This window comes from Entelurus aequoreus, linkage group LG28, assembly GCF_033978785.1.
Source record: "Entelurus aequoreus isolate RoL-2023_Sb linkage group LG28, RoL_Eaeq_v1.1, whole genome shotgun sequence".
Lineage (NCBI taxonomy): Eukaryota > Metazoa > Chordata > Actinopteri > Syngnathiformes > Syngnathidae > Entelurus > Entelurus aequoreus.
In genome coordinates this window covers 26031940-26051332 of record NC_084758.1, presented here as the reverse complement: position 1 = coordinate 26051332, position 19393 = coordinate 26031940, and the positions used below count along the sequence as shown (strand labels likewise).

Genomic DNA, 19393 nt, shown 5'->3' with positions numbered 1-19393 from the left:
CAAAATCTATTCCTTTTTTATAATCAATCCATGTTTCTGTGACCGCAATCACTTTGAATGGTTCGTTGATGTGTTCCAAAAAGTTCTTAATGTTGTTGTAGTTTGCATACAAGCTTCTGCTATTAAAATGAATAATTGATTTGTTATCGCATGTAATGTTGCTATTATATTGATCATCTGTATAATAAAAACAATTATTACTGATGTGGGAGAAAACATTTGTATCTGGATCTATATCATTTTCCAAATCCTGGTTTTTGTAATCTTTGTTGCAGAAATTTTTTAGTTCCATATTTTCTTGTTCAACAATCTTTGATGTTGTTTCAATAATCTCAATAAGTGTAGGTGGATGCAATCCTGAATGTAGGTCCTCTTGTTTAGTCGTCCCTTGGAACATAGTAGTGTCGATGCTGAATTTGGGTGTTTGTTTTCTGTCAGAGTCCATTATCATCGTTGTTGTAGTAGCTGTGTAAACTTTAAAAATTGTCCAGGTCCTTGATGTCATGGACAACAATTACTCTTGCTTCTGGACCTCCATTCAGCTTGATGTAGATTTTACAGTTGGTGCTCCAAGTTCCCTGGATTTTTCCCTGCTTTCTCAAGTCGCATGCTTTCTTGGCGATTCCAGCATTACGTTTTGTGAGATGCTCATTCATGTACACATTTGTTCCCTTCAGCTTCTTTCCCTGTCTCAGCAATGCCATTTTAGATTTTCTGTTTACGAGTTTCACGAGCACGACTGGAGTGGCGTTGTTGTTTCTTCCGTTCAGTGGGACGCATGTTTCGATGGTATTAATGTCAATTTCAATTTCCTTTGATTGCAGAAAGTTGACCACTTGCTGTTCTGCTGAGATCATATCCATTTCATCTGGTTCACCTTCATTATTCACAGCTTTCGCATAGGATCTTGGTTTAATTCGGTGCCCAGTCACGATGATATCATTCATTCGTTTGTCCTGATCCATTTCATCTATGATATTCCTCAACATGTTGTTGTCTTCTTGAAGGGTCTTCATTTGTTTGCTCATTTCAGTGGCTTCATTATTCCTTCTGTTGTTCTGAGATTGCAGATTTTCTATATTTTCCTGCAGACTTTTCACATCTTGTTTGTGTTCTGTTGTTACTTTTCTCAGATATTCTTTCATTTCTTCTTTCATTTATTTTTTCATTTCTTTCATTTCTTCTTTCATTTCTTTTTTCATTTCTTTCATTTCTTCTTTCATTTCTTCAAGTTTTTGTAGTATCACTTCTTGATTCCCATCATGTCCTGTGTCCAACCTCAAATCTTGTTCCCAGTTGTGTTCTGTATCAGCTGACCCTGAAGGTTTCGGGATTTCAATCTTTCCTTTACCTTTTCGCATCGCGGCAGTCACTGACGTCAATGCCTCTTGCTTGTGTCTTAACGGCAGTTGCTTCTTTAGCGACTTGCGGCACTTTAACTTGTTTTTTCCAACAATTTCGTATCTTGCGCCGTTCAGAGATCAATTTGAGGTGTCAGCCTGTCAACTTATATCACTCTGCGACGTCGGGATCACTTTAAAACATCTGTAAACTCGCCGTAGCTTTTGGTTGCTAGGCAACCGCTTTGAACTGCGGCAAGGCGCCTTTGCCTTGAGGCTAACGGCTCTCCCAACTCGCCTTCTTTCAGTGTATCAGTGCCTCTCAACTGACCAAAATCAGATTGAAGATGCCAGGGTACTCTCCTGTGGCTGTGATCGCAAATCAGTGGTCAAAATCTTCAGATTTAACAAAAAACTCCGGTAGCAAGAGCGGAGCCTTTCTCTTTTGCGTCCTTTCTCATTGACAGGAAGTGACTGTGTCATGATGAGGGATGTAACGATATAAAAATATCATATCATTGTTATTGTGACCAAAGTTATGACAGTTATCATTAATACCATGGTATTGTTGAATTTGCTCAAAAAGTACTTGTACACACGCTGAAATATTTATATATTTAAAAAAACAAATAGACCCGCTGTTAGAAAGGCCACTATTTTTCATGTTTTATGTTTCTCATGCTTCATTGATAAGAGTGTTCTGGCGGGCGTTGTGGCGGCCTACTCTGTTCATCGGTCCTTGAACGCGCCGTTAGAACGCCTCCGTGTCATAATCATCCAAGTATATAGCGATCACCTTGGGCTAAGAAAGCACAGCTTGTATGTTCAATGTGCTCAATAAATATTTGAGTTGTTAATGTACTAATGTGTTGTATTAAGTTTAGTTTGGGGTATGTCGTTTTTCATTGGAAAATATGTTAATCAATCAATCAATCATTATCCTTTATCCAACCAGGTAAAAACTTAATTGAAAGGAACGAGTGACCTGGGCAAGAGGGCAGCAAGACAAAATTGCAGAAATACATATAAGAACAACAAAAACAGCAGAAGTCACACGCCACAATTAAAAATAAATTACTTACATTAACATAAAAACTATGTATACAATTCTTCAATAAAAACAACTTAAAAATAAGTACAATGCCCGATAGAAACCGTTTCTTGATCCTTTAAAATGGCCTGAAATTCCCCAAAGTGTCAGCTCGGGTAACTTCAGATCCTTCAGCATATCTGAAAGCTTTTTTTTCAAGACTTGTGTTAGCTCTAGGAACAACCATGCTAAGTATGTCCTGCGATCTTAAGACGAAGTGACAGGAGTCTACACATAAAAGAAGACAAGTAAGGGGGAATCAGATCAAGAAGTGATTTATATATAAAACACAACCATCGAGAAAATATTCGTACTTATAAAGATGGACAGTTTGCCTTTGCACACAAAGGTTGTCACAACCAGTAATAAAACGTGAGGCACAGTCATAAACAGTATCCATTTTTTTCAAATAAGTGTCGAGCATTCATAAAAAGCATGTCTCCATAATCTAGCAAAGGCATAAAAGTGGTCAGGATGAAGCGTTTCCCGAGTTGTAGGGAAAACAGGCCAAAAGTTTGGACACACCTTCTCATTCAATGCGTTTTCTTTATTTTCATGACTATTTACATTGTAGATTGTCACTGAAGCATCAAAACTATGAATGAATGTGGAGTTATGTATTTAACAAAAAAAGTGAAATAACTGAAAACATGATTTATATTCTAGTTTCTTCAAAATAGCCACTCTTTCCTCTGATTACTACTTTGCACACTCGTGGCATTCTCTCCATGAGCTTCAAGAGGTAGTCACCTGAAATGGTTTTCACTTCACTTGAGTGCTTGAAGCTCATCGAGAGAATGCCAAGAGTGTGCAAAGCAGTAATTAAAGCCAAGAGATGCTATTTTGAAGAAACTATAATATAAAACATGTTTTTTAGTTATTTCACCTTTTTTGTTAAGTACATAACTCCACATGTGTTCATTCATAGTTTTGATGCCTTCAGTGACAATCTACAATGTAAATAGTCATGAAAATAAGGAAAATGTATTGAATGAGAAGGTGTGTCCAAACTTTTTCCCTTTACTGTGTGTGTGCGTGTGTGTGTGTGTGTGTGTGTGTGGGTGTGTGTGTGTGTGTGTGTGTGTGTGTGTGTGTGTGTGTGTGTGTGTGTGTGTGTGTGTGTGTGGTAATGTTTTATGTCTGTGTGGTTTGGATTTGAAGTTAGTTTTTCTCATGTTTGCAAACACACCGTCTGTGTCTGAAAGGTGATTGGCGGAGAGCGAGGAAGTGTTGTTGCGTGTCCGGGGAAGCGCGGACTCAGGGAGACGAAAGTGTTAGCACGGGAGGTAAAACCTGTTGGAATTGTGACGTTTGATATCACAAGATTGGTAATAAAAGTTAAGAATAGTGTGTAAATTCTTGTGTAATTTATTCTGGGGGCTCTAATATATTATATTACTTGAATTTGTTTTCAAGTAAAAAACCAAACATATTTTTAAGGTGTGGCGGGATCGAAAATGCCGTGGCGGTCCGCCACATTCAGTTACATTAAGGCAGGGGTGTCCAAACTTTTTCCACTGAGGGCCGCAAACGGAAAAATTAAACCATGTGGGGGCCATTTTCATATTTTTCATTTCAAACCATAACAAAATATATGGATTTTTTGTATTTATTATACCTTTAAGGGTCCCGGGGACCATAAAGGGTCTCAGTTATGAAAATGTTAAAAATAAGTCTAATTTGTATTATTATTTTTTATTTAACGCTTACAGTAAATCTCTATATCAACTTAAAAAAAAAAAAGGTTTTATGGCTTTTCTGTCAAAAACAACTTTGTTTTTTATAGTAAAACTGAAATATGCAGTATTTAGTAATTAGAGGCCTAAAATTAAAATAATGCAGGACACCATTGATTTTAATTATTTAATATTTTTGAGTCATCACAGTGAAAAGAAATAAAATACCACTAAATATATTTGGGATCCAAAAGGTGCCCCACTCATAAAGTGATACATTTTTATTATTATTATTTTTTTTTACTTTCATCACTTAAGTCAACTTCAGATATATCTGTCGATTTTACGTTTGACCTGTTATTTTGTTTGTTTTATGCTCTTTTGTCAAAGAAAACTTTGTTTTTATATGGCAACTACACAATATATGCAATATTTACCACATAAAACATTTTAAAGTGAAAAATTTGAACTAATTGGAGCTTTGAAAATAATTAATTATAACATGGATTTTTTGTCTTTATTTTTTTTTTTGAGCAGTGGCAAAAAAAGAAAAAGAAAGAAAGACAAAAGAAAAAAAAACAGCCTGCATGGCAGCTTTGTGTCAACATTGCAACTTTTTCTCATTAGATTTCACCTCATTCCACTTTTTTTAATGATAATTTTTATTTTTTGCAATAGCATTTCCAGAATGTGTGGCGGGCCGGTAAACAATTAGCTGCGGGCCGCAAATGGCCCCCGGGCCGCACTTTGGACACCCCTGCATTAAGGGGAAACCCTGTGTTAATGTTCTTCATATCTACCATTGCTCTTTGAGTCATTTGAGGCTCGTAGGTGAAAAAGTTGCAAATAAAACCCAAATTTGAGGCGCTGTGATCCAGTTCTTAACTTTTGCCACAAATTCTTACTACAAAGAGGAAATGAAGGATTTGTGAGCAGAACCTGCTTCTGGGAGGGTCCTGATGAATGCCATCATTAAAGGAAGTCTCATTTCTGCCTTTTGTGTGCGCTGAGGAGACAGCGCCTCAGCTTTAGTGGCTTTTTCCCGTGTTCGTGATGAATGCGGCGTGTACGTGCGCGCGCATACACTCTGTGTCGCCAACATGCTTTCCTTTATGTCAGTGTGTAATATATTTTTCTGGATAATTAATCACGCACTGCCGAGCGGCAGCAACACACGCCGTCTGTCTTTCCCCCTTCATGTGTGATAATTAAAGCATTATTAATAAATGGAACTTATCCGTGCAGCAGCGAGTGACCTTGAGTGTGTGCGCCTCGGACAAAAAAAATAGTGAGAGGGAGAAGAAAGAAAAAAAAGCAATGTGAGAAAAGGCACTAAGAGGCGCTTTAGGCACAATTTGCTGCCTTGGAGAGAGGCTGGATGTTCCTCTCAATTAATGGAGGGACATTAAGGGAGTCTTCAATGAACTGGCCTTACTTAAACAGATATATAGAGCAATTGCTGTGCCCTCTGGTGCACAAAGTCAGTTTTAACATCAATTAGCCAGCAATTTGTACGGGTGACAAAGTGGAGGCATGAGCCGCGGCTAATTGAAGTGGCTCCACCGTATCCCGCCGGTGTCACGGTGTGGTGGAGCGACACTCACGTAGTCGTTGACTGGAGTGTGGTACTCCGATTGGCGGGTAAAGCGGTGGCCTTTGACCTCGGCTTCGGGGGCGTCCAGGTGATCGACCTCCTCCTGCAAGTCCGGATCTAAACCATAAAGCAGAGGAAGGATGTTGTTAATACTCCAATGCTGATGCAAAAGTGTAATCCAGTCCTAGCACTGCCTTTCCTGTGCATGCCTGTAATTTAAAACCATTAGTGCACTAACTATAGCCGAGACACTTGTTTACCTAAACCGTAACGAGGATGGGGCTTTAATTAGAAGCCGGCGATAATTGGAGAGAGATTGCTGCTTCCAAAATCTGACAACTCATTATATGTGATAACTTTTTTCTAAACTTTGCATAACGATTTGGCGGAGAGTGGAAAGAAAGTGTTAGCTCATCAGGTAGATATTGCAACACAACCAATGTCATTAGACTCCTTTCAAGGGGCCTATTATGCAAAACCAACTTTTCTTACCTGTTGGTACCTGGTTTTGTGTATTTGGGATCTGCACAAGTGCCGATAATTGGAAATCAAACTATAGAGGCATGTCGGCGATTTTTATAAAACATTAGGCCCTTTTAGTTTAGTTTACCGTATTTTTCGGAGTATAAGTCGCACCGGCCGAAAATGCATAATAAAGAAGGAAAAAAACATAAGTCGCATTTTTTGGGGAAATTTATTTGATAAAACCCAACACCAAGAATAGACATTTGAAAGGCAATTTAAAATAAATAAAAAATAGTGAACGACAGGCTGAATAAGTGTACGTTAAATGACGCATAAATAACATACCAGGCACGTTCTCAGTTGGTTAACGTAACATATTATGGTAAGAGTCATTCAAATAACTATAACATATAGAACATGCTATACGTTTACCAAACAATCTGTCACTCCTAATCGCTAAATCCCATGAAATCTTATACGTCTAGTCTCTTACGTGAATGAGCTAAATAATATTATTTGATATTTTACGGTAATGTGTTAATTTCACACATAAGTCGCTCCTGAGTATAAGTCCCACCCCCGGCCAAATTATGAAAAAAACTGCGACTTATACTCCGAAAAATGCGGTAGTTTATTAAGGATCCCGATTAGACTACACCGCATTGGAGACTATTCTTCCTGGGGTCCAGGCAAAAAACATCAAACAATCACAAAACAAAAGATTACAATGCAGTACAACATGATCAAATAATAAAATGTTGTAATACAAAACTAGCAACAACAAAGAACCAAAAAAAACCCCCAATAACTTCGAGTTTACATAATAATGTTCATACCAAAGATAAAAAGAGCAATATAAAAATATATATATTTTTGCAAAAATAAAACAAAGAACCAATGGCCTAAAATACCCAAAGACAAACAATAAGTGACGAAAAAGTACCATCCATCCTTTTTCTACTGCTTGTCCCATAATCAATAAAATAGTCAGTAATCAATAAAACCAATCATGAAATTAGGTACAATCTAGAATAATTCTTTCCGCAATACTTCTCCTCTTAGTCTATTCTTAAAACCCACTATGCTCGTGATTGATACCAGATATTGTGGAAGTCGATTCCAGTGAGTGATTGCCCTATACGTAACAGTCTTTTCCAAAACATCAGTTATGGGTTTAAGACGGGATCACAGGAAAATAAAGTTCCCCCTGTGTTTCTGCCAGAAACTACCGGGGTAGATTTACTTTTTCAGGAACCTTTCTGAGTTCCTCCGAGCTAGGTGGGACTTTTCGAAGCTACCCGGAACCTTTCCGGAGGCGGGCTGTGCTGTCGAACGCTGATTGGTTGAACACAGTTGTGGGCCTTCCTAAAACATATTTTATTGCGAAATATGCGAGGACAACTTGTTTATTTTTTATTTCTTGTGTATTTTTATCACAACAAACTTGACAACAAAGAGAAAAAAGAACAGAAAGGAAATTTAGACTTTCAGGAACTTTTGTGGGGCGTCTTTGTGCTGAAAAACGCTGATCAGTGGAACTATCTTGCAGTGTTTTTACTCGGCCGTAGTCTTTAAACTATATGCAGGTCATTGTTGTTTATTATTTTTACAAACTTAATTTCGGTACGCGAAGCTACAAGAAGTGGACTGACTCTTTTAAACGTATTTACGGCGGAGTATGAAGCCGGACTCGAAGCGGCGACCTCAGCTACTTACTACTCTGACTTTGTTGGATGAATGTGGAAAAAAAGGAGGCAGTACACAAGTGGAACGAATTTAAATAACATCAAATATTAACTATTTACTTTATTACATGTTGTAAAAGTAGTCAGTGGCTCTCCATTTGTGTAGCTATTAGCCTCAACCCCAGTGAACAAAATGCTAATGCTAAAGCCAATGTGTTCGTGTTGTCGGCATGAGATAAACATTGACATTATTTAAGCACATCATAAATATACGTACCGTATTTTCTGTACCATAGGGCGCACTGCCAATGAATGGTCTATTTTTTAGCTTTTTTTTCATATATAAAGCGCACCAGATTATAGGGCGCATTAAAGGAGTCATATTATTATTTATTTTTTTCTAAAGGTAAAACACTTCCTTGTGGTCTACATAACATGTAATGGTGGTTCTTTGGTCAAAATGTTGCATAGATGATGTTTTACAGATCATCTTCAAGCCGCTTTCTGACAGTCTCTTCCGGATGCGCCGTTTTGTGGGCGGTCTTATTTACGTGGCTCACCTTCGACAGCGCCTTCTCCCCGTCATCTTTGTTGTAGCGGTGTAGCGTGCAAGGACGGGAGTGGAAGAAGTGTCAAAAGATGGCGCTAACTGTTTTAATGACATTCAGACTTTACTTCAATCAATAACGGAGCAGCATCTCCTCATCCGTAAACAACAACACAGGAAATGTGTCCCGTGAAAAACCGTCCGACCGGAACTCTCTAATAACTAAAGTTCCTTGGGTGAATAATGTAAACTCACTACACCGGTATGTTTTAGCGTTTTCATGGCGAGTTTACTGACAGATATAAGTAAGAACTTTACACTACTTTATATTAGAAATGGCAACAGCGGAGGATGAATGTCACATAACAAGAAGATCGTGATAAAGAAGAAGCTTATCGACTTCGGCGTTGTAACGGACTACAAAGGCGGACTCGCGCAATTTTTCATGATTTATGCAGATCCCAAATACAGATCAGCAGGTACCAGAAGGTAAGAAAAGTTACTTTTGCATAATATTGCGAAACAAAACGCCAGATAATATCTTACCTTATGCACACACCATAATAATACTCCTATGTTGAAGCACAGTACAATGCATGAAGCGGTGCGGCTTCATAGCTTACCAAAGTCGTACTGAAACATTTTGATAGATTTTTGAGCGCCGTGTGTAATGTGCTATATTGTCAAATATAAAATGTTGGTGTCCAGAATAGGGCAGCAAGGCTGGTTCTGGGTTGTTCACTAAGAACCAATGTTAACCAAATGCATGCTTCTCTTTCCTGGCTAACAGTGCAGAACAGGTTGTCAGCTAATACTCTTATATTGTTCAAATCAGTAATCGGTAGTAAAACTCTTGCTTTTCTCATGACCCAAATAGTTCACAGTAGCACTATACATAATCATAATACCAGGGCGTCCAGTGAGGGGCATTTTGTACTCCCTCGTCCCAGGAAGAATGCTTTGCGGAAATCTTTTATTTATAGATCTGTATCGCTCTGGAATAACCTGCCTCAAATTCTCACCGGCAGGTTTTTAAAAAGAAAGTAATATTTTATCTGAGTCTTTAAATTTGTTTTCTCGTTGATGATTTGTTTGGTTTTATATTGTGTATTTATATTTATATGGTAATTATTATTCTGTGACTGTAAATTGTTTTCTTATTGATGCTTTTATTTTTTATTTTTTTCTGTATTGTGTGGTTATAATTATATGCTTTTACTTGTAATTGTATTGAATTGTGGACCCCAGGAAGACTAGTGGGTTGTTGTGGCAACCAGCGAATGAAGATCCTTAATAAAAATCAAAATCAAATCAAATATTGCCATCATAGTGCAGCATACACTTATCTGTGTTTGACTGCCATCTACTGGTCACACTTATCATTACACCATGTACCAAATAAAATCGCTTCGAGGTGGGTAAGCTCAACCAAACTTATTCTATACATTAGGCGCACCGGGTTATAAGGCGCACTGTCGAGTTTTGAGAAAAAAAATACGATTTTAAGTGCGCCTTATAGTCCGGAAAATACGGTAGATTTTTTTCAATGAAATTGTAAGTATAATTTGCAGTAAAACACATTCAGTTCACAATATTCAAATGCAAAAAATTGTTACATAAATTCAGTGTAAAAAAAAAAAGCATTTGTAATAAGGTGTCTTTATTACAAAAGCTTTTTTTTTTTGAATGCATCTATAGAACACACAAAATATGCAATATTTTCAACCCAAAACATTTCCAAGTGTAATATTTGATGTGAAGTAATGTGGAGCCTTGAATAGGTCAATAATTCATAACATTGATTTTGATTCATTATTTTTTGAGCAAAGACAGTTAAAAAAACTGTTTTTTAAAATTAGTTTTCTGTAATGGTATATTTAGAATGTGCCGTGGGCCGGTAAAAAATTAGCTGTGGGCCGTATTTAGCCCCCAGGCCAAACTTTGGACCCCCTGATTTAGACTGAGAACACCCGCCCCCTATTCCCCTTCCTTGTGCCTTACCACTCAGGGGGGAGGGATGGATCCAGTGGATGGGCAGCTCCTGGCAGAATTCCCAGATCTTGGACTGGAAGAGGAACTGTGGGTCATCAATGGGCTCCTCAGCTGGAACCCACACTTGGGAGTCCTCCACCTTGGTGTCCACTCCATCCACCTGCCGGAACGTACAAATATATACACACAGTGAGCCAAATCACAGCTACAGGTTCATTAATACTGAAAAGCTGGCTGGTTTCCCATCATGTTTCTGGATAAACAGAAAAAGGGGAAAACCAAGGTCGACTTAGAAGTTTGGTATCGTCCATAACATTTATTTGCATGTGCCTTATACAAAAGAAGAGAAGCGACAATTTATCTTAAGTTTAGGACCACGAATCCACGATTTATTCGTGGTGGTGGTAGCTGGTCTGGAATGTGACATGGTCTAAGCTGCATCATTGGCCGTTATATAGCAAACAAATATGTTTCAAAGCCAAATTTACTTTTTGGTATAGTTCTTGTTTGTCTATCCCACAAGCTTGTGAGTGCTTATAAAATGGGGGTAGTAGCATGGTATGGGGTTGCACAACAGGACCTGCTGTCAGCTTAGAGGAGCAACACGAAGGGCTTTTTATGTGAGAGTCTTCAAAAGTCTAATAACACTGGACAACGTCATAAGATTTGTCTTTGGCAGGGGTGTCCAAACTTTTTCATTTGGGGGCCGCATTCGGCTAAAAAATGTTGGTTGAGGGCTGAAAGCTGAATGCATGTAAAGTATATGTGTGTGTGTGTGTGTGTGTATATATATATATATATATATATATATATATATATATATATATATATATATATATATATATTAGGGCTGCAACTAACAATTAATTTTTATCCGATTATTAATCGATTAATCGAAGTAATAATCGACAGAATCGATTATTACTTCGATTAATCGATTAATAATCGGATAAAAGAAACAAACTACATTTCTATCCTTTCCAGCATTTTATTTAAAAAAACAGCATACTGGCACCATACTTATTTTGATTAATGTTTCTCAGCTGTTTGTAAATGTTGCAGTTTATAAATAAAGATTTATTAAAAAAAAAAAAAAAAAGAAAACTTTTTTTTTTTTTTTTTTTTTTTTTAAAAGCCTCTGCACATGCGCATAACATAGATCCAACGAATCGATGACTAAATTAATAGACAACTATTTTTATAATCGATTTTAATCGATTTAATCGATTAGTTGTTGCAGCCCTAATATATATACTACCGTTCAAAAGTTTGGGGTCACCCAAACAATTTAGTGGAATAGCCTTCATTTCTAAGAACAAGAATAGACTGTCAAGTTTCAGATGAAAGTTCTCTTTTTCTGGCCATTTTGAGCGTTTAATTGACCCCACAAATGTGATGCTCCAGAAACTCAATCTGCTCAAAGGAAGGTCCGTTTTGTAGCTTCTGTAACGAGCTAAACTGTTTTCAGATGTGTGAACATGATTGCACAAGGGTTTTTTAATCATCAATTAGCCTTCTGAGCCAATGAGCAAACACATTGTACCATTAGAACATTGGAGTGATGGTTGCTGGAAATGGGCCTCTATACACCTATGTAGATATTGCACCAAAAACCAGACATTTGCAGCTAGAATAGTCATTTACCACATGAGCAATGTATAGAGTGTATTTCTTTAAAGTTAAGACTAGTTTAAAGTTATCTTCATTGAAAAGTACAGTGCTTTTCCTTCAAAAATAAGGACATTTCAATGTGACCCCAAACTTTTGAACGGTAGTGTGTATATATATATATATATATACATATATATATATATTAGTACAGGCCAAAAGTTTGGACACACCTTCTCATTCAATGCGTTTTCTTTATTTTCATGACTATTTACATTGTAGATTGTCACTGAAGGCATCAAAACTATGAATGAACACATGTGGAGTTATGTACTTAACAAAAAAACGTGAAATAACAGAAAACATGTTTTATATTTTAGTTTCTTCAAAATAGCCACCCTTTGCTTTGATTACTGCTTTGCACACTCTTGGCGTTCTCTCAATGAGCTTCAAGAGGTAGTTACCTGAAAGGGTTTTCACTTTACTGTTGTCATAGTTTTGATGCCTTCAGTGACAATCTACAATGTAAATAGTCATGAAAATAAAGAAAATGCTTTCAAATGAGGTGTGTCCAAACTTTTGGCCTGTACTATATACGTGTGTGTGTGTGTGTGTGTGTGTGTGTGTATGTATATATATATATACACGATACATATATGTGTACATATTATATTAGTATAGTTGATATATAATTCATATAATTGGATATTAAGAGTATGTGAAAGTTCAACCTCTACCTTGTTTACTTCTGTGAAAACCTTCTTAAAGTTTTGTAATCAATCAGAAATATCAAGCAGCTGAAATGCGCCAAACATGCATAAGTGTGGAGAGTGATTTTGCATTTTGACACACCATGCTTTGTAATGGATTTAAAGTAGCAGTCGAGTGGAAAAACAAGTTGACTTTATGAGCTTATTTGTGTTTCATTGTATCCATTAAACCATATCCAATTGTAATTACAATCCGCAAAGTATGGGAAAAAATCGTTTAAACATCACAAAATGACACAAATTCAGTCGGCCATTTTAAATATTGCGGTCCGAACACCTTCGGTAATTTCCGTAGAGTCTACGTCAGTGTAATAGCGCTTTTGCACTCTGACCATATTATCGGATCAGTATTACTGATACATGTAATGGTGGTTCTTTGGTCAAAATGTTGCATAGATGATGTTTTACAGATCATCTTCAAGGCGCTTTCTGACAGTCTTCTCCGAATGCGGCATTTTGTGGGTAGTCTTATTTACGTGGCTCATCTTCGACAGCGTCTTCTCCCCGTCATCTTTGTTGTAGCGGTGTAGCGTGCAAGGACGGGAGTGAAAGAAGTGTCAAAAGATGGCGCTAACTGTTTTAATGACATTCAGACTTTACTTCAATCAATAACGCAGCAGCATCTCCTCACCCGGAAACAACAACACAGGAAATGTGTCCCGTGAAAAACCGTCCGGACGGAACTCTCTAATAACTAAAGTTCTTAGGGTGAATAATGTAAAATTACTACACCGGTATGTTTTAGCGCTTTCATGGCGAGTTTACTGACAGATATAAGTAAGAACTTTACACTACTTTATATTAAAAAAAGGCAACAGCGGAGTATGAATGTCCCATAACAAGAAGATAGAGAAAAAGAAGCTTATCGACTACGGCGTCGGCACGAACTACAACGGCAATTTTTCAGTATTTTTGCAGATCCCAAATACAGATCATCAGGTACCAGAAGGTAAGAAAAGTTGCTTTTGCATAAAATTGCGAAACAAAACGTCAGATGACTGTTGATGACTGAAGTGATGATAACAACCAATCCTAACCCCCCTCCACATCCCACACCCCGGATTGTAAATAATGTAAATAATTCAATGTATATACTCTGATTATCTTGTGTGATGACTGTATTATGATAGTATATATCTGATAGTATATATCTGTAACATTAATCAATTTAAGTGGACCCCGTCTTAAACAAGTTGAAAAACTTATTCGGGTGTTACCATTTAGTGGTCAATTGTACGGAATATGTACTTTCACTGTGCAACCTACTAATAAAAGTTTCAATCAATCAAGATAATATGTCTTACCTTATACACACACCATAATACTCGTATGTTTAATGCGGCGACAATCCATCAAGCGGTGCGGCTTCATAGCTTACCAAAGTCGTAGTAAAAAATTTTGATAGATTTTTGAGCGCCGTGTGTAATGTTCTATATTTTCAATGGAACAATTAAAATGTTGGTGTTTACTTGAGACATATTGCCATCATAGTGGAGCATACGTTTATCTCTTATGTTTGACTGCCATCTACTGGTCACACTTATCATTACACCATGTACCAAATAAAATACCTTCGAGGTCGGTAAGCTCAACCAAACGTATTCCTTACATTAGTCGCACCAGGTGATAAGGCGCACTGTCGAGTTTTGAGAAGAAAAAAAAGGATCTTAAGTTCGCCTTATAGTCCGGAAAATACGGTACTTGAAATACACTCCTTTTTTTATTTCACCAGATACATTGGGTATATTTGCATCGGTATCGCCGATACCAGCCTGAATTCTACTCGTTATCGGATCGGAGAGAAAATCAGTTGCATCGCCCATCACGAGTGTAAAGTATCCTCTGGTTTTGGCCGTCGACTCCTTGACTCCTGTTGCCGTGGCGCCCTCCTCCTCTCTCTCCCCCCTCCTCCTCCCACTCCCCCCTGCGGCACGCGCTCTCTATTACGCGTCATTGAAATTCACAGACAGCGATGATTTGACTTCCAAATGACTTTGGAAGTTATCTTCATTACGACGAGTGTGGCGGCAGCGGCGTTTAATGTGACAGACACGATAAAGCCTTGCATTCTCTTCCTCCTCCTCCTCCTTCGTCGTCGTTCCTCCACCCTCCGCCACGATGCATGGCCTGGCATCCAGGCGCTATCAGCGGGCCTAATTTGTTGCTACTGTAGTTCATGAGCTGTAAAGTAAACTATTATTGCTTAATGATAGCGGCTACATGTCAGCGTTGCGTAATAGAGACGTATGACTTTGATTCGGTGATCCTTTCTCCTTGCAGTCCACATATTTATTTTCTTGGTGTACATGTAAACAAACACAAGTCACACATTTACAGCAACAGCCCCCCTCTTTGCAGTCCCTCGTTAATTAGCCCGCCCGAACAGAAGAACGGTTCACTTGACAAATGTTTGTACGAGGTGATTTTCCCTCAGCTTAAAGCTTAATTGCACATTAGCTAGGCTTGCACTGGGATCCTCGGGGCTAGAGTCAGGAGAACAGGAATCATTTATATCGGGTCGCGCGCCTTTCTCCGCCTTCACTCCCCACGTTATTAAAAAAATTGCTCCGTTTGTAATCGAGCGGCAGGCTTGCGACCCACCGTTGCAAACTAGCACGGAACTTGAAGGGTACCCGTTTTTGTGTATTTGGGATCTGCATAAGTCCCGAAAATGTGAAATCAAACCACAGAGGCATGGTGGAGATTTTTATAAAACGATCTAGTGTTGTCCCGATACCAGTATTTTGGTACCGGTACTAAAATGTATTTCGATACTTTTCTAAATAAAGGGGACCACAAAAATGGCATTATTGGCTTTATTTTAGCAAAAAATCTTACGGTACATTAAACATATGTTTGTTATTGCAAGTTTTCTTTAAATAAAATAGTGAACATACAAGACAACTTGTCTTTTATTAGTAAGTAAGCAAACAAAGGCTCCTAATTTAGCTGCTGACATATGCAGTAACATATTGTGTCATTTATCTACCTATTATTTTCTCAACATTATTAAGGACAAGTGGTGGAAAATGAATTATTAATCTACTTGTTCATTTACTGTTAATATCTGCTTACTTTCTCTTTTAACATGTTCTATCTACACTTCTGCTGTTAAAATGTAATAATCACTTATTCTGCTGTTTGATACTTTACATTAGTTTTGGATGATACCATGAATTGATTCATGTGGACCCCGACTTAAACAAGTTGAAAAACTTATTGGGGTGTTACCATTTAGTGGTCAGTTGTACGGAATATGTACTGTACTGTGTAAACTGTACTGTTTCATATAATGTATTCTCTTCCTTTGCAATCTACTAATAAAAGTTTCGATAAATCAGTCAAACCACAAATTTGTGTATCAATCTGATACCTAGTAGTTACAGGATCATACATTGGTCATATTCAAAGTCCTCATGTGTCCAGGGACGTATTTCCTGGGTTTATGAACAAAATACAAATTAAAAAAAAAACTTAAAGAAGATGTTGTGATGCCAAAAAATGTTGATGTAATCATAGTAGTATCGACTAGATACTCTCCTGTACTTGGTATCATTACAGTGGATGTTAGGAGTAGATCCACCAATGGCGTTTGTTTACATTTTGACGCCGGTGAGCTACGGTGTGTAGTGAAGCATGTTTACCTATTCCTCGTCCTGCAGGGATGATACTTGTAAGAAACTTACTTTATTTGTCGCCATGGAGGCGAGGATTAGTGATTTAGAAGTAGCTAAAACACTGCCGACTGCGGATGGACTTCAGCCGCCATTTAGCTAGCTAGCCATGTCTCTTCCTGAGGGTGTTTCAGTGTTATAACTTCACCTTTATCATTAGTTTTTAAGCCAAAATGTGTCCGTTCTCCCTTTTCTGTCTACACACTGTGTCTGCTTGTAAGTACTCTGTGATTGTGCGCTGCCGAACATGCTGCTCTGGGGGGACCGGTACTTTTTAGAGGCGGTATCTTACCGAATATGATTCAGTCGTAACCCTAAAACAATCTCGCCTTTCTTCCTCTAAATGAGCCGTTTGGAATTTTCCCCGATTGTGACGTCAGCGGATTATCCATATATGGTAGAAATGTACCCAAAGAGCTTTGCGCAAACCCGCCATTGTAGTCAATTAGATCCGTCTCGTTCTCTATCTTCTTGCTGCGGGGCAGACTGGCTCGTACATGCACGTGCATCCTCCGCTGTCGCCATTTCTAATATAAAGTAGCGTATAGCTCAAACTAATATCTGTCAGTAGACTCGCTATGGAAGCGATAAAAACTGCAACATGGATGGCGGGTAGAAGGCGCTGTCAAGTGGAAGCACGTAAATAAGACCGCCCATGAAATGCCACATCCTGGAAGCAGTTTGAAGACGGTCTGTAAAACATACCATATTTTTCAGACCATAGGGCGCACCGGATTATAAGGCGCGCTGCCGATGAGCGGGTATATTCAGGTCTATTATAATACAAAAAGATTATAAGACGCATTAAAAGGAAACTGCACTTTTTGGGGGAATTTTGCCTATCGTTCACAATCATTATGAAAGACATAACGATGGATGTTTTTTTTTTTTTTAATGCATTCTAAATATTAAATAAATGCGATTAAAAGTCAGCTTACAATGGAGTCTATGGAAGCTGCGCAATCTTGCCTATAAAGCCTTTAAAAACATCCAAACACTTCCATTGAGGTTTTACATACATTATGTAAGTATGCACTGTATATATGTAATGTAGTAACGGGCATATTTATAATAACATTGAATATTAATGTGTTTTGATCATTTTAAGCATGAATGGCACATTGATTTCAGATTACTGTACAATGTCTGCTGTCATTAGGATGCCGACTGCTAGGATGTTTGTATATTCCCATTTTGATAAATAATGTCTCATAAAGAAACAGGGTGCGGGGGGACCAAGCATCTTTTCGTGTCGTCCTCGCCAGTTTCGGGTCCTAAATAGCTGTCAAAGTGTACGAACTTGTCGGAATACCTACTCAGACTTCTTCTGTCCAGGTGAGATGTATGATTTATGATCAAGAATAAACTTACATGGAGCAGGGAAGCGAGGAAGCAGCAGACCACTCGATGTAAACATACGGATACACGGTATCGATCACGTCGCCGCTATAGTTTGTCTGCGTTAGCGCTTATAATAACAATATCACTAATACTTGGTTAGTATTCAAGTCACCAAATGTAAATGGAGTATTGTTGGCACTTTTTAAATGGTTATTTATTAAATAATGAAGAAATAAAGGAGCTCCCATTGGCTCTGCTGTAAGCAGACTTTTATTTACTTTTATTAAATATTCAGAATGCATACAAAAAAAAAAATCCATCCGTCGTTATGTCTTTCATAAGGATTGTGAAAGATAGGCAACATAAAAGTGCAGTACCCCTTTAAATGGTCATATTATGAGTTTTTTTCCCTGCATATAAAACACTTCCTTGTGGTCTACATCAGGGGTGTCCAACCTTTTTTGCACAACGGACCGGTTTAATGTAGGCATTATTTTCAGGGACCGGCTTTCCACTCGTGCCAGATAAATACAGCAAGAATAAGTGCATGAAAAATACAAGTCACTATAAGGCTGAATTAGTAGGAGCCCTGGGCTTGCTTCTTTGCAATGAGGGGACTGTAGATGGAAATCAGCCTTTGGCTACAATCTGTCACATTTATAATTTATATGTTCCTTAGTGTACATTGTATCATGTCACAAAGTTATAACAAATGGCAACTTCCTATGAGGAGTTTTATTGTACAGCTAAAAACAAGTTTATTGGGTGTGTTTAGTGGGACAGGAAAAAGTTAAGTCGGAAAAAATGCAGTCGTTTATAAATTATTTAATGTTTCTCTGTTTCGGTGCATGGACCGGTGGTTGGGTGGTCTACATAACATGTAATGGTGGTTCTTTGGTCAAAATGTTGCATAGATGTTTTACAGACTGTCTTCGAGTCGCTTTCTGACCGTCTCTTCAGGATGCGTTGTTTCTTATTTACATGCCTCCTTTTCTCCCCGCCATCTTTGTTGTACCGGTAGTTTTTAGCCCTTCCATAGCGAGTCTACTGACAGATTTAAGTTATAACTGTACGCTACTTTATATTAGAAATGGCAACTGCGGAGGATGAATGCTGCACAACAAGAGGCTAGAGAGAAAGAAGGACTGACCAGGTGTGGACTACAATGGCGGTAACACACACATTTGGGACGGCGTGGCGAAGTTGGTAGAGTGGCCGTGCCAGCAATCGGAGGGTTGCTGGTTACTGGGGTTCAATCCCCACCTTCTACCATCCTAGTCACGTCGGTTGTGTCCTTGGGCAAGACACTTCACCCTTGCTCCTGATGGGTGCTGGTAGCGCCTTGCATGGCAGCTCCCTCCATCAGTGTGTGAATGTGTGTGTGAATGGGTGAACGTGGAAATACTGTCAAAGCGCTTTGAGTACCTTGAAGGTAGAAAAGCGCTATACAAGTACAACCCATTTATCATTTATCATTTATTTTCGGGACTTATGCAGATCCCAAATACACATCAGCAGGTACCAATAGGTAAGAAAATGTGGTTTTGCATAAGATTGGGAAACAAAATGCCAGATAATATGTCTGCCAATAGGTGCTATTTTGGGTCCTTA

At 38.2% G+C, this 19393-nt stretch overlaps 1 protein-coding gene and 1 long non-coding RNA gene across 2 annotated transcripts in view; one reads left to right on the top strand and one right to left on the bottom strand.

Annotated features, from left to right (window-relative positions):
• Positions 1–19393, bottom strand: part of tnmd (tenomodulin) — a 216619-nt gene that overhangs the window by 31039 nt on the left and 166187 nt on the right. Inside the window, exons 5-6 of the mRNA XM_062039802.1 lie at positions 10399–10549; positions 5711–5817 (exon numbers count right to left, since the gene is read on the bottom strand). Coding sequence (XP_061895786.1) covers positions 5711–5817; positions 10399–10549 — 258 coding nt within the window. The remainder of the gene's footprint in view (positions 1–5710; positions 5818–10398; positions 10550–19393) is intronic.
• LOC133645017 (uncharacterized) overlaps positions 1–19393 on the top strand; it is a 191793-nt gene that overhangs the window by 33064 nt on the left and 139336 nt on the right. The window lies entirely within an intron of this gene.